Genomic DNA, 16,146 nt, shown 5'->3' on the forward strand with positions numbered 1-16,146 from the left:
TGCTGCTGATATTCCGTGATGTAGGTCGGGAATACGTTACGGTGTGCTTGCTTGTTTGGAAGTGACAAGAGAAGGGCTGATCTACTGTAAATGCAGAGCAGAGGACTGGACTGAAAGGGGCCGCGCCAGACCGAGATAGACTTAGCGCCACGTTGCACCGGAGCAGTTCACACCAGAGGTGGGCTACAGCTAGCAGCTGGGGAAAGCACGACGTTAGCGCAGGAACACGGCTACGCGGGCTAGCCCGCTAGCTACTCTAACCTAGCCCGCTAGCTACTCTAACCTAGCCCGCTCCTGGCTACTGTACCAACCGTGGTGCTTGGGCACGGTCAGCACCGGGCCGTAGGGCACGGGCAGGAAGGGGAAGTGGGAGAGCTGGTCGGCGCCGTCCTCCAGACTGGCGACGGCGGTGGACGCCAGGGCGTTGGCGTGCTCGGACAGCGTGTCCAGCACCTCGCCGTGCATGTAGCCGCTCATCAGGTAGCGGAGCAGCTCTATCTTACGGGCGTGGTCTGAGGGGGGGTGGAGTCATACGGGAGCAGGGACGGTGGTGATTGGAGGAGAGGTTGAAGGGAGGAGGGGGAATGTTTGTGGGCGTGTGACGGAAGGGGAGGGAGTCGGAAAGACGGGTGGAGAAACGGAGGAGTGTCGAGAAAAAGCGATTATCCGAACGATGCGGGAAATGAGAAAAAGAAAGAAGGTAAATATGAATCATGACGATGATGATGATGATGACGAAGGTGAATGGCGTTGCCATGGCAGCAGTAGAATCCTCACCTGGCTTGGACAGAGGCATCGGGATGGGATAGTACTTCCTCGATGGCTGAGGAGGACTACAGACAAACAAACGAACGCACAAACAAATAAATACCACAGAATCATTGGTACTTATGGAGAGCTACTTCGTACGGAGAGGGAGTTTGAGCTCCCAGCTGACCTGAACAGGTCCTGTCCGTGCAGGTGCAGAGGGTGCTGCTGGTAGTGTCCGAACACCTCGAACACGATGGGGTTCGTCTTGATGTACTCTATGAAGGACTCGGTCACCTCCACCGCAATCTGGACAACAGGATAGAGAATGAAAACAAAAAAACAAAACGTCAGCTTTGGGAAAATCTCCCTCCACCCCAGGTGTGTGTGTGTGTGTGTATCTGTGAGTTCCCTCACATTCTGAACGTGATAGAAGCCCAGTGGAGAGCCTTTCCCAGAGTTCTTCAGGGGCTCGGTGGAGAAGGCTTCATCGTGACGATGGAGGAAACTGCGGCAGAGAACAGAGACCGCGGTCGGTTAGTTTCAGCTCGACGCGCGACAAATCGGTAAATAAATCCAACAGTACGTTTTTTTTTAGAACGGAAAGCGCTGATTGGACGCCGCCGGTAGAGCTGATGTTTGTTATCCGGTGCCATCCGTTGATGCCCTTCAAATCTAATATAGCATACTGTTTCACAAGCACACGACAGCACCATCACATCAGGCCTGCTTCCAGGGGTGAAAATTAACTTTTTGGCTCACGGTGAGTCACCTGCCAAGGGGACTGTAGATGAAAAAAATCTACCGGCCAAGTATATATATTTTTCAGATAGCCTTCCGAAATCTAGTCGCCAATTGGACATTTTACCTGCACTTGGCCGGTGGCAGGTGTTAATTTTCAGCCCTGCCTGCTTTATCAGCTCTGGTCCTGGAACTGTGCATCTGCACAGACAGACATCTGCACAGCAGAGTCACACTCACTTGAACTGGCAGAAGATGTCGGCGTACTCCGGCAGGATACCGCTGGCCTGGAGCACTGTCACGCGGAAAGTGAAGATGCTGCCCACCTCCAGCTGACCGGCCAGGTCCTCGCCGTCACCCAGCTTGGTGTTGGCCACGCTCTCCAGCTTCAGGTCTGCGGACAGTCGCCGGGGGAACGTTAGAACACACACCACCGCACTCGGAATGTACTTTCGGGAAATGACTGATTGGAAACGGCTTGAAAATTGCTGTTTTCTACACGGGCAAACTGCGCGCACCTGGCAATGGCATTCATTCCTAAGTAATTGCTGTCGGTTTCAATAAGGCAGACTACATCTACTGTATAATTTGTGACGAACATGAAGTTCTACAGTTGAATAGCCAGAATATTCCTTTGCATGAAAACAAAATAATGAGTTGCTGTGAGCCAGGTGTCAAATCAGGCTAATTTCAATGACTAAAGCTAAAGTAATTCCCCACCCTCATCAAACCAAATTTAATACACCCTCCACCTTCAATAGAGGCACCTGCCAGTGTTCTCTCCCAGGGCCTATTGAGGCTGCGTCTGGGAGGGGGGATATTTACGAGAGGAGAGGTGAGGAGCTGCGGGCGGGTGGCGTCTGTCCTCACCCATGTCATTGATTCTGTTGAGCTCCTCCGAGGGGGTGATGACCTCTGAACTCTGACCCTGGCCCTCCACAATGCGCAGCTCTTCCAGGGACAAGCCGGAGCGAGTCATGACTGCGGCGGGAAAGTCGTTCTGGTTGGGGGAGAGAGAGAGAGAGAGAAAGAGAGAGAGAGAGAGAGAGGCATGGGAGAAAGCATAGGGTCCAGGGATTAGCATAAAGCTGTCTGCAGGACGATATAACAGTCACTCAAGATTCCTTTTAATTGTCACATGGAATGATTAGTGTAACAGTCACAGTGAAATGTTGCTGCCGGCTCCAAGATTATGCTCGATATAGATAAACTCAAATTTACAAGTTACAAATTTACAAATAGTAATTATTAAAAAAATTACAACACTTACAAATAAACACTAGCTACACAATAAGTACCCTTTCTATACAGTATGCATTATGTACATGCTATATGCATATGAATAAATCATAAATAACCCAGGGGGGCATGGGTGAGTTATGTACATGCTATAGCTCTAATAAATAATCCCAGGGGAGGGTATGACATCTGCATTGTAAGTGGTTGTGTTACTGTACGTACAGTACACTAGATATCCTGCTCCTCTGGGTATAGTGGGAATATAGTATACGTTAAGGTCCAGTACCAGAGAGAAAATGGCTTGTCAATGTCAAAGCATCTTTTATACACTGTACTGTATGGGTTGTTGTATGCTACTGTATACTGCATATAAGAGTGGTATGCTATACTGCATGTAGAGAGAACAACACACAAGGGTAGTGTAATAAACAGGTGATACTCATTTGTAATGCCGCCTCTGAATTCTATCTAACCCAGTGGGAAGCAACAGTGTCTCTTTATCGACTTCAACCTGAACAAAACGCCGATATCAACCTCATCGTTTCCGACAGACTGCAACATTAAAGAGAAGATTCTTTTGAGTTGCAGTTTCAAAAACCTCTTGTCGGCCTTGCTCCTCACCTTTCTGAAGTACTCGTCGTCAAAGGAAATCTTGGCGGTCCCGGACTGTCGCACTCCCGAGCCGTAGTCCGGGGCTTCCTCGTCAGCTGCGGAGGAACAAGTCATCGTCACGTTGGTCACAATCGCCAGAGCGGTGATGACAGAAGCAGGCGTCTCTTCAAAGAGCGCAGAGGAGCGAGCCAGGAGTATTTTCTCCCGGTCACAATCTCAGAAACATCGCCGAGCACATTGTTGAGCCAGGTCTCTTAGTCTCTACATAGTGTAAAATACACTGTTGTGGTCTGTTTTTAGCGCATGCTGTCTTGGAAAAGCAGGCCATGCTACGCTAATCTGTTAGTTTCACTCAGCATTATACTGTACATAAAAATATGCGACTGAATAACAGAGATCTTCTAATAATCCAACTGATTTGGGGAAGACTAAGCATAAGCAGGGCTTGTTGAAGGCCAGGGTGGGACAACCCAATTCACAGAGTACATGGGGGGGAGGGGTCGCTCACCTGCGATGGCCTGGACCCCCACACGCAGGAAGCCACGCACCTCGCCCTTCTCTGTCACTATGGCAACGCGGTGGACCAGGGGAACAGGGTACAGCAGGTTGCTTAGGTACACAAAGGCTCTGTGGAGGGAGGGAGGGACGAAGAGAGAGAGAGAGAGAGAGAGAGAGAGAGAGAGAGACAGAGAGAGAGAGACAGAGAGAGAGAGAGAGAGAGAGAGACAGTCAGAGTCAGTTCTGCAGTACCTTGCCTGTCCAACACAACACTGGATCAGATCCATTGTATTATAAGTCTATGTATGAAATTAACTGGAATTCACTCATTGGTGAGATATCATACAATTAATACTCAGAATTTCTCATTCAAACAAATGAGGAACTAATTGAGCCATCCACGTCGTGGCACATTTCCTACTAGTCACGTGGAAGTGGTAACAGCCTATATACAGTATATGTAGCATTAACCAATTACTATGAGTCACTGATGACTCATGGCTCTTAAATGCAAGAGCAAGAAGCACTTTACAATCAAATGGTGCATGACACTCCCATCATACAGCACATAGATGAGGATTTAGATACAAACATTTAGTTAGTGACTTTATCTACATTTTTGTTAAGATGACAAAAAACATTCTATTGCAGAACAAAAAAGATAAAACAACACAATCGAACCAGGCAAAGAACAAAAACATAAAAACATTCCCGTTTATGAACAGCGACAGAACCACAGCAGTAATTTGAAGACCGACGGAGATGCGGGCGCTGTAACACGCTTGCTTAGTGGGTCGTGCTGAGGCTGCGTTGGCTTCAGTCACACACTGACGTGTTGCTTTGTGGGAGTTTGATTTGCAGCGCCCCCATTGAGACCCCCCCCCCCCCTCCCCACCCCCCCTCCCTCCCTCGCTCTGCTGCAGAGGGAGTTCGAGGCCAACGGGGGAGAAGATGTATCACTACTGCCAAATCTCTGAAGTCACTCTGACGCAGGTATCTGGCTGGCTGTTACAATGACAGGCCTGGGGTTCTGGCCAATCAAATTCTGGGATCGGTGCTCTGTTTACGCAGACAGGACGTCTGAACTAGAGGTGGGGTACAGGGCTTAGAAACAGGTGCTAGGAATAATGTGCATGACAAGTGTGTCAGTATGGTGTCATCTAATCATAGAATACGATTATTATAAAATAACACTTGCATTCTATGACACAATGTTAAATGTCACAAAAACAAAAGCAAAGCAAAATGTACAAGTTCAAATCAAGAAAATGAAAAGTTGAGGCAAAAATAAGAGTTGAAATAATGTAAATAACAGGCAAACAGATGATAAATTAGCCACAGCAAATACTACACAGACAGGTGGGTGTTAATGCAGTCAGCAGTCTAGCCCCCGCCCTAGGGCCTGAAGGAGACAGGGAGAACAGGGGTGCCGGCCTCAATTCTGTCTGACTTGCCTCTACAGACAGACACTGCTCCATAGAAGTACAGTATGACCGGTCAAACTCATTTCCAAGGCGTAACGAGTTAAGCGGTAATGAACAAAGGATGATGTCTCAGAAATGCTTGAGTCACTAACGAGAAGTTGCTTCAGTCTCTCTAAATGAACAAGTGATACACTTGTTTATTTCTTGTGTGAAATCTTCCTTCGTTTGAAACACAGTGTGATATTGTTTACATACTACTTTGTGGTGGCTCCATATTACAGTCGTACACGGCGAAGCACACTTAAAGCAGAATTATACCTACTTTACCTACAGGCTGAAGCCTGTATTTAACAGTACACAGTACTTAACTCTACAGTACACAGTACTTAACACTACTCAAACTAGCATACAGATAAGTGGTGTGCTTACAAATAAGCTAAAAAAGCAGGCACTCTGTTCTACCGGGGCTGTGTGTGTGTGTGTGTGTGTGTGCGCGTGCGTGCGTGTGTGTAACACGTTACGGCTGTCATGGCAGGTCACCAACCTTCCCACCAGTATGAACCAGGGGGATCGGTCGTAGAAGGGGTCCTGGCCATCGCTGAAGATGTCCGAGCCCTCCTCCGTGCCGGCGTCGGAGCTGGTGTCGTCCACGAACGCCTCGTCGTCGATGAGGTCGGACATCTCGCTCTGCCGCTCGTCCGCCAGCTCGGTGAGGTCGGAGTCGGCGGTGGAGAAGGTGGGCGAGGGCGTGCGGTCGGCCAGGTGCTCGTTGACGCAGCCGTGGAAGATGGGGGAGCTGAGGGGGGGGGGGCGGGGCAATGTGGCGGGGGGAACGCGGGGGCGGGGGATGGGGGGTTTGGAGGCGAGGGGCAAGCGGCGATTGAAGGTGACAATGGAGAGAGTTATAGAACCGTTCAAAAGGTTTGGTTTCAGTTGCCTCTTGTCTTCTACTGTGAACAGTCGAAGGGTTTTAATGTCTATGATTTATGTCCTTATGAAGTTATAAATGTAGATCAGAATCAGCATATGATTGAGTAAAAGATAACAATGACAATGAGAAGTTTTGGACACGGCAAATTATATAAAATAAGCACACTTATAAACATAACAACAGACAGTGGTTAGTCAAAAATAAAATCACTGAAGGACATGTGAACTCAAAATGACATTGATACAGTACATGAAATGAAATGAAGGAAGTCCACCAGATGAAAATAACAAATGAAATATGAAATCATGTACCGAAAAAAAAAAAACGCTCCCAAAATACATGTGAAATCATTAAAACATGATGCTCTGATGACAGAAAATAAATCAATCCAAAGGCACTTGGAACATAAAGAGGAATAATGTAATGGTAGGGAGTTTAAATGGATGAAAGCTCCTCACACATTTGAGGGAACTCAAATCATATTGTGATGTGATTCACAAAACAAAACCAAAGATCTCAGGGTAAATGTACAGTATGAATGCACAAGAGCTATTTTGAAGGATATGTAACTTAGTATTAAATCAACAACTCTAGTCAAACAAAAAAGGTCCAGTCAAAAGTATGTGTTTGCACCTGGTGTTGCATTACATACCTTCCCACCAGTTTGAACCAGTGGAAGCGATCATAGAACGGGTCATTTCCTGTGAGTGGCCCCTCGATTTCTTCCTGGTTGGAGGAGGCCATTTCCCCAGCACGGTCATACATTTCCCTCATCTGGTCAAGCCTCTGCCTGCAATGACATCACCGTCCACTTTAATCCTCCTCAGACGAACAGCTCAATGTATATCAACTGCCTGGGTCCATTATCCTAAAACTCACTTAGCGTTGACAGCATTATGTGTGACAGGCAGGAAACTGGGAAGACCCCATAAGCTATGAAGCTATCCGGCGTATAATACCTAGTCAAGCAACCTAAAACAAAACAGTTGGGGACCGCTGGCACGGAGACAATCTAGGGAGATTTCTTAGGGCTTATGCAGGGCTTTACTTGAGCTTCTCCAGGGACCAGTAGTGCGTGGCTCCGTTCTTCAGGTCCTGGACCTCCACCGCCACCACGGTGCGAGGGAAAGGCCGTAAGTCGCGGCTCTTCTCCGGCTCCGGGGGCAGCAGCTCGGGGGGGAGGGGCGAGTACAGGGTGTCCGTCAGCAGGACGAACTGGAACTGGACCTGGTGGACAGAGAGGCGGGAGGACGAGGACGGAAGGACGGAAGGAAAGATGGGAGATACGGGTCACTCGGTGCCGTTCGAACCACCCGACGCGCCGTCAAAACAAAGAGAACGCCACGCCCAGTTCGCCGGGCTTTGCCGCGGAGCCCTTAACTCCCCTGCGTCCACGGCAAGGTGGTACGGTCGTATAAATCGATACATTCCGGCCATTTTCCGCCTGGGCCGTCTTGAGATAATACGTTCAAGCTAAGAGCAACACGGAATATAAATAACGAGGAGCGGAGACTAGAGATAAATAAGGAGTAGTAGAAAAGCACATATCAGACTGCAACATTTATGACCCCGTTCCCTACAGCGTGACATGTCTATAATCAAAGAATAAATCACCAGAGACCCTGGATGGGTCACACAGACCATAATAAACTAGGAACCGCCATCGCCTGCTAGCCCTGATTTATACCATATTCCATGTGTTCAAAACATCTCCGGAAATAAATCACCATCCAATGTGGATGATTTAAAGGGTCGCGTTCAGCGTTTTCTCTGACGCCCACGCTAAGTGGAATGTCTTGTTTCTGGGAGAGCATCGTTGTGCAGCATCAATCAGGGCTGATTCGAGACGCTCGTCCATCTCGTTGTTTCCTTCTACATCATCTCAGTGGAATGTGGCTGGAAGATCAGTGGTTTATCAATATTCTTAACAGACCACAGCTGCCATGTTTCGCTGTGAAGCTGCTATCATGTATATCCTTATACAGATGCACTGTCCAGATCTGGTTTTGGACTCAACTTCAATGAACATGATTTGATTCCCAGAATCTAAATTGAGGGGTGATGTTGGTTGTTAGTTACCTTCTTCTTGAGCTCAACGCTGATGGCATTAGCCTCTTTCAGGTAGACGGCGTTGCCCCACAGCTGGTCACGCAGGGAGGTGAACTGATGATACCGCCATTTTCTGAAGGCCCACTGGGCGAGCTCATACTCATGCTGGGTCCATGGTACTGAAGACGACGTGGTTTAGAAGAGGACATGTACATGGTTTAGGATCAGCAGTGTACACACACACGCACGCACGCACACACACACATGCACACACACAAGCATGCACGCACACACAGCTTGTGGTGTTAGGCATTTGTTTTTATATTATGCCATTAATATTTCATGTTTGAATTAGACTCCCCCATCAGCAAATGACCGCATTAGTATGTATTTATTCTTTTTTTAAGGGATTAACTGATATATGGAGCGGATGGGCTTAATTCTGAAATTAGTGGTTAATTAATGTGCAAATAGTTTTTAGGCAGCTTTATAAGACATGACTTTCTTTAATGTTTATGAAAGAGATAATACGCACATCCAAATAGTTTAGGTTCTGGATAGAAAAGGTGACAGAAAAGTATGATTTAAAAGGCTATTGTGTTCCAGAAACAGTTTCAGCCATTAGACAAATTGTATAGAGTACCCAGACAGACACTCAAGGCTTGGCTTATGGAGTGTGGCATAATTCATTTGACACCTTCGACGTGTGGGACGCTAGCTCGTAACAAATAGGGCACACACCTTCCTCCTCCTCCTCTTCGTCCTCCTCCTCATCGGGAGTCTCTGCGGCCAGCGAGCGGGTCTCCACCTGTTTCTGAAGTTCCTGCAACTTGCTCTCATAGACCTGCACAGCACGGCAGAGGGCAGAGAGGAGAGAGCGGACACTGCCCGTCAGGAGACAGGACTACAGGAGGAGTTAGCCTAGCCTAGCCGTCATCGCTTCACCCAGAGTAACACCGCTAGCCAGGAAGCTAGCTCCTGCTGGGACCTGGACAGTGTGGGAAAGAAGGGGAATCCGATGGGGAGGGGGGGTTCAGGAAAGGGTCACATTACATGTGCAAATTGGAAGCTTTAAAACGGCTACATTCAAAGGAGCAATAGTTGTATCTTTTAGTGTGGCCACATACATTTTCATCTCAATAATTTCATGTCTAGCCACTATACTGTCTGTCTATCCTAGCCACAAAAAAAAGGTTTCAAAACTAGACAAGACAGCCCTAGACATTAGAGACTGAAACATGGATTATCTAACTGGAGAGAGGAGGTATTTGCAGAGGCTGGGTCGAACGTAATCCAATGAGGGGAGCCATGAATGCAGGAGGCGCGCATAACAACAGACAGTGGTCCCGATGACCTCATCCTGTTTGTCCGGTGTCTTCTGGGGAACAATGCAGCCTTTCACATCATTAACCCTGTCCCTTCCACTTCCCTAGCAAGAGACTGAAATCACAGACCCCCGTGGACGAGGCGACACGGGCAATCCCTTCACTGATACCATGACTCTTCCCTGACTTTCAATGACTGAAAAGATGGATTACCATGACCTAAAATGAACAGAAAAAATGGTTGACTAGCAGGAAGGGGATAAATGGGTGCTGAAAAATCAAGTAACCATAACAACCACTCACGCAATACAGGACGTGAGAGAAATAACCTGATGAAGAGAAATAGTCTACAGCATGGAACATATTACATTTTGATAAATGGCAACTAAAATGTAAACATGCTACAAACAAAAGTCCCTGATATGCCATGACATGGCCCAAAAAATCCCTGACTTTCCATGTCTGGAATATTGTTTTTAAAATTCCTGAAATTCCATGACCAGTGGGAACCCTGCTATTACATGTACTATAGGTCAGTGTATAATGATCTCTCATGTACCAAGGGGATGAGAATGAGAAGTTGAAATGGTTTACTTTATTTAAAAAAACATATAATTCACTAAAAGGTTATCCACTTGTTTAATTTCTCCTGTTGTTTCAATTTGATGAAATTTACCAAGAAGGAAAGTAGTTACTGCATGTTTGAAGAATATGAAATTACTGGCTCAAATTTGTCTTAAGACCACACATCCTTTTTTGGCCACACAAAAAAGGATGTGACTAGAGGACGGCGATTTCGATTCAAAACATGAAGATGAACACCAGTAAAACCTATGTAGCTGCATTTTGAACATGTCACTTTATTTCCGTCATACTTTGAATTGATCTCCAGCAACACAGAGTGATTCATTACATCCTTGATAAACCAGTGAACAATAAAGTTCATACATCTTTGCACAAGTGCTTAAGCCACTTAAGAGGCAACACAACTTGGTACATAGCCATATTGAGGCACTTGATATCACAGATTTCAGATAGTAGACTTACAAACACTGAACACACACTTAGATCCAAGACCTAACATATATTTCATATATATATATGTATATTTCAAAAGAACAGTATACTCTGTACATTGTCCATTCATTTTGTTTTGCATATTTTCCCAGCTCTCCTGGTAATGTAGTAGACTGCTGTGAGCACCAGTGCATGCATTAGATAAGATGCTATATTGAAGCTTTTCATGGAGCATAAACACAGGTATGCTAAGGCATGCAAAGATAGTCATAATGGCAAGAGGAGATTTATATGGAGAGAAATGCACAGGTTGAAGAGACTATATTAATGGTTTGTGTTACCAGGCGGTTGGGTAGAGTGGATACCATAGTGGGAACTTCATTTTTTAAGGTCCATCCCAACCTGGATTTCCCAAATCTAAAATGCTAAGATTGTTTTGATGTTGTTGTTTTGATCAACTGATACAACGGTACACTAATCAGTGTTTTCTTAAAGCTAGTGAAAGCGGCGCAAGCAGCAAGGAAGTTAAGGCCGAGAGGACTTGCAACCTCACTCAAACATACAGCTTCGCGTTCGCATAATGTTGAGTATAACATTTATTTAGAGGCCAACTAAGGTTCTGAAACTGCTTACTGGATCCTCAAAACACAAACATATTGTTAATCAATTCCTAAAATGTAACTAATGCAGCCACTTCTCAAAATCCAATTTGACATGGCTACTTCTCCTGAAATATGCAATATGCAAAAACTTCACTTCTTTGTTTTCCTTCCAACATTTTTCGGCAAGTCTTTTGAAACCATGGCAACCCTCGGTTGGACACCCCCTCCCCCCTCAGAAGCTGTGTTTTGTGCCCTAACTCAGCGGACCGCAAAATAATACATGCAATTCTAACAGACTCCCAAGGATTCCGAGTGAAGCGCCTACACATCCCCATGGGAGCGTGAGACACTATAATGTGGCAGTTTCTCATAACAAAGGGGTTTGGAGCAGCATCTACATTTTGAACATTAATGTGTAAAATACTGCAAAAGACAGCAGTTTGTCTATAATAAAACTGAGAATACAGCTTATCCATATGACTTGAGGAAGTGCAATTCAATTATGGTCATACAAGTATAGGGTGGCATAGATCTTGATTACAAAACTATTTTCTATATCATAAAAGGCTTGAAACTAAATGCTAGAAATTTGTAGAAATCAGGTGTAATTAACCCCAATTTGTAATCTTCAAATGCATCCGTAACCATACCTCCCAAGTTCATTTTGTTAGTTTAAAGCAATGGCAGATACAATTTTATGGTGATTTAGGCATTTCAATCTGTATGCTCTCTTTAGGCAGTGGTTTGAAACCGCATCTACAGTAGAGGAGATGAAAGGAAGAGAGAAACTGAGGTGTAAGGCTTTTTAGATCTGATTGTAAATGCAGATGCAAATGTGATGCCATGTTAGTGAATCATTAAGGCACATTTTGTCTTCTGTACCACTCATTTAGTTTCCATTTGCTTTTAAAAGACACTCAAGTGTTGGTTATGTAGTTATAAACCTTTTCTAAAATCGAATGCTCTAATGTACAATGAGATTCACTGCAGTGAAGTTCTAATAAATGAACGGATCATTTCCAGATCAATGCTACAGGTAAAACATGTCAATAAATAAAAACTTTGTTGGGCCTTGAGGTTTCCTGCGGTGGGTACACATTTGATGAAATGGCTAGTGTGCATATTGCATTACAATACTCACTCAGGGTATTATTAAGTTATACATTTTTTCCTATAATTGACAGAAAATCTACATATGATTGTTGAGCACTTGATAGGTTCAGAAACCCAGGCCATTTCACCTTTGTCCAAGTTGCATGATGGGTAAAACATTGAAGATGAATCAATGTGATGAAAAAATGTAAACTCAGATATTTAACCATGGTGAGGATTTGGCAAACAAAAAACAAAAAAAAGTATGGCAAATTCTTATGTGTAAAAGGTACAATATTAATATGTATGATACAAATGTCAGAGTGAAGTCCCACCATCTTCTCTTGGCTTCAATTCCTCATGATAGCTCTCCCAAATGTAAATGTTGACATAACACACACAGTGCAGCACAACCGATACACAGGCATAGATAACGCTGACCATAATAATCAATTGTCCTCTCATGACACACATCATTCAAATTTGGATCAACCAACGAGTACACTGTTCAAGTGCAAAATAAGTCACAGTTCTAGCTGTTTGACTCAACGTGGTCAACGATTCAGAGCTGTTGTGATCTGTAATGTCTTTGTCTACTAAAAGTACATTCTCCCGATCCCACTAGTCCCTCTTACACTGCCGTCTCCCTGCTGCCCTTTAGATTGGGGGCGGACAACTGCCTGCGCATTCGGGGGGGGGGCTGAAAGCTGGTTTGATGGTTGGGGTGCTCCATTTGAGGGTATTGCTGCTGGTAGCCAGTGAAGCCGGCGTCTACGTAGGGCATGCCGTTGTAGAGACAGGGCTGTTGGTAGGGGTGGGCTGGGGGCGGAGCTGGCGGCTGGTTCTGGTAGTGGCGGGGCTGGTAGAAGGTCTGAGACTGCCTCCTGTTGTCGCCGGCCTGCAGGGACTCCATGGAGCCGGAGGATCTCTGGCGGTGGTTGAAGGAGTTGCTGCGGCCTCGCTCGTAAGCCTGGTGGTGATGGTGGTTGTTGTTGTTGTTCCTGTGGCCCTGTCTATGGCCCTGGCCCATGCCCTGCTCTGAGTCTTTGCTCCGGTGCTGTACTGAGGGACTCGGCAGCGGAGGGCAAACCTGGACAACAGGGGGCGCCATCCTCTCTCTCGGCTCGGGCCCTTCCTCAGCCTGGTCGCCTCCCTCCTCCTCGAGGGCCTCTTTGGGCACCTTCAGCTCAATGACCTGCTGGTCTGTGATGATGATGTGGGTGCCGGGGCTCCAGGAGTTGCGGTGTTTGGGGTTGCTCCGGAAGGGGAAGCGGAGCTTGCGGTCCTCGGGGGGGATGAAGCGGTGGGGGCCGCTCTGCCGGCGGAGCTGCCTGGAGATCTCCTGCTGCTGGAGGTTCTTCAGACGCACCTGCTCCTGACGCATCCAGCGCATGTGACCCCGCCGGAGGGTGGAATCGTCCCCCGACGTCTGCTGCTCGAAGTCCTCCCCTTCGGATCTTTCCGGCATGGGGGGCTTGCCTTCCGGGGGGGTCGGGGTTCTGGCCGCACTGCCCGGGGGGCTGATGCCGGAGGGCTTGTCCAGGCCGTCCGGGGTTATGAGAGGCAGGACCTTCTCCATCTTGACCATCTTGTTCCTGAGGGCGCGGATCTCCACATCCTTCATGTTGTTCTGCTTCTTCACCTCGTGCAGGATGTCCTCCAGCTTGTCGATGTGCACCTTGAGGTCGTCCATGTCGGCGACCCCGCCCCCCCGGGTCCCGTTGGCGGCGGCCACGTCTTCGATGCGCTCGTCGCCCACGCCGACCGTGTCCCAGACGTCCCGCGCCACCGCCCGCCACGAGTCCCGTTCGTTGGGGTCCTTCTTGCTGTAGCTCTCGCAGAGCTCCTTCATCTTGACGATGGCCAGCGCTTCGATCTCCTGCCGCGTGTGGCGGAAGTCGTTGAGCGCCACCTCGTAGCAGATCTCCTTCACCGCCTGGATCTTCAGGTCGGAGATGGTGACCCACTTGGAGTCTTTGGTGATGCGGCGGCGCTGGGGGATCTGATACATTTTGATTAGCTCGCGTCTCTTCCCGCTGCTGGGCAGGCCGCACTTTTTGACTATGGTTTGCATCTTGCTGGGAGGCAGCTTCTCCCTCAAGGAAGTGATCAGTCTCCAACTCTCCTCACAAGACCGCTTATCTGAGTCATCACCACTATCAGAGTCTCCGTCCTTGAGAAAACAAAACAGGGAACAAACCAAAGAGGTTCCCAACAAAATGGAGAAATTAAAATGGGAAATCAAAAGAGGAAGGATGGCTTTTTTAAAAGAATGGATACAGGTATGAATATGCAACATGGGAACTGCTATTGACACTGGTTATCAACAATTTGGGTATAGGTCAAATTGAATGACAGTGTAGAAGACATATCTACTGTAATGTTTCTTTCATATTTCTTTTCTGAGAGCATAGCATGGTACATACATCTTTATTCTATGTGATGTATGATAATTTGGGGACATGCAATCCTCATTCTCAGAAGAATCCAGGATGACGTCATTCATTGAATCTTTGGACAAAGCAGCTTAAATGAAAATCTGATACTGACAGTGGCTTTCATTGACTTTTGTTTCATTTGAGGTTTTCTGATACTGGCATGTACATAAGGTGTATGAATGAATTCAAAAGAACCTTGTAAAAGTAGTAGTGCAAATGTATTTGAGTTCCAATGTTTTACAAAGCTCAATATAAGTTTCAGTGTTCAGGAACACTCCTTGAAGATGGTTACAACGTTTCATAATTCAAAACGGGGAAATTGTGTAGATTGGTATTGTTCCCAATGTTGCATATTGATATTAAAAAGATAAAGCATGGCTATCATGATTAGAAACAAAATATCAACAGAAAGGCGGACAGCTGTTCCTCTATAGGTGTTTCTGAAATATATCCAGATTTTCCTCTTCATAATTGAAAATATTTGGGCACTCGATAGCTGGATCCCCAAAATGCTACAGAGGCATGCAAAAAGGGCAGACGGATTTAGAATCATTTCCCCGTTGAAAGTCCATTTTAGAGTTGCTCTAGTATTAGCAGGGGGTTAGAAGACTGAATTGGTCTTGCAGTTTTATTGGAAAGCGAGTAGATGCGACAGATGACAGGCAGAAGAAAAGTTAAAGTGTTAATCCACTACACGAAAGACGTTAGTTGGAAGAAAATGCAGTTTCTCATTTTGGTAGACAACGTACATTACAGATCACAACCAGTTGGAACAGGTACTTCAAAAAGTACCGAATGGCCGCGTATCTGTGACTGGATGAGGGACGTGAGGTGACTGAACATGTTGTAATGTGTGCAGAGGGAGTCTGTTCTACATTTGTAGTCATAAAACCACCAGAGAATTTAAGCCTTTTGTGATTGACTGATTCCAACCCGAGCAGTGCTAACTCTGTGTTGAGCCATGCATGCCCTCAGAGAGCTACACAGACACAGGCAAGGCTAGCAGAGGTAGCCAGAGAAGTCAATGAGAAACCACATTGTCGCTATCCTTCGAAAAAACTACAGCGGAACTCTTAGTTATCACAATGCATTGGACATTATCAGCAACTGCATTGAAGAGCTGAGAACTCAAGACATAACAAGAGCAAGAAACTAGAGTAGGAATCTAAACCCAGCAAATCAACAGCCGCCGCAACAATGACCAGCTCAACAGCAAATCACTGCAACTTAGTTTGAGACCAGAACTGAATGAGTTAAGAAAACATGCTAAAAAATAAGAATAAACCATGCAAAAGCAGTTCATTATTGACTGGCATTTCGTCCAACCAATCATTCTTTGAGACAATTTCTGGTCAGGAATTTAAAATTAAATGTTATTATATTTAATCTGGTGTCAAATTTAAATTGAGCATTCTGCTGTTTTGCAAGGTT

At 46.1% G+C, this 16,146-nt stretch overlaps 1 protein-coding gene across 2 annotated transcripts in view; it reads right to left on the reverse strand.

Moving 5' to 3' along the window:
* The window catches only part of kif1b (kinesin family member 1B), a gene marked incomplete at both ends in the record, with an annotated part of 58,167 nt that overhangs the window by 9,743 nt on the left and 32,278 nt on the right, over positions 1–16,146 (reverse strand). Inside the window, 12 exons of one of the 2 annotated variants that reach the window (XM_084435916.1) lie at positions 778–833; positions 938–1,056; positions 1,165–1,255; positions 1,729–1,882; positions 2,359–2,488; positions 3,349–3,434; positions 3,848–3,966; positions 5,806–6,057; positions 6,845–6,982; positions 7,241–7,419; positions 8,272–8,420; positions 8,983–9,085. In XM_084435916.1, coding sequence (XP_084292042.1) covers positions 778–833; positions 938–1,056; positions 1,165–1,255; positions 1,729–1,882; positions 2,359–2,488; positions 3,349–3,434; positions 3,848–3,966; positions 5,806–6,057; positions 6,845–6,982; positions 7,241–7,419; positions 8,272–8,420; positions 8,983–9,085 — 1,576 coding nt within the window. Of the gene's footprint in view, positions 1–777; positions 834–937; positions 1,057–1,164; positions 1,256–1,728; positions 1,883–2,358; positions 2,489–3,348; positions 3,435–3,847; positions 3,967–5,805; positions 6,058–6,844; positions 6,983–7,240; positions 7,420–8,271; positions 8,421–8,982; positions 9,086–12,908; positions 14,451–16,146 lie in introns of those variants that run through there. The other variant, XM_084435917.1, reaches the window with a different exon arrangement.

This window comes from Borostomias antarcticus (assembly GCF_949987555.1).
Source record: "Borostomias antarcticus genome assembly, chromosome: 3".
NCBI classification, from domain to species: Eukaryota; Metazoa; Chordata; class Actinopteri; order Stomiiformes; family Stomiidae; genus Borostomias; species Borostomias antarcticus.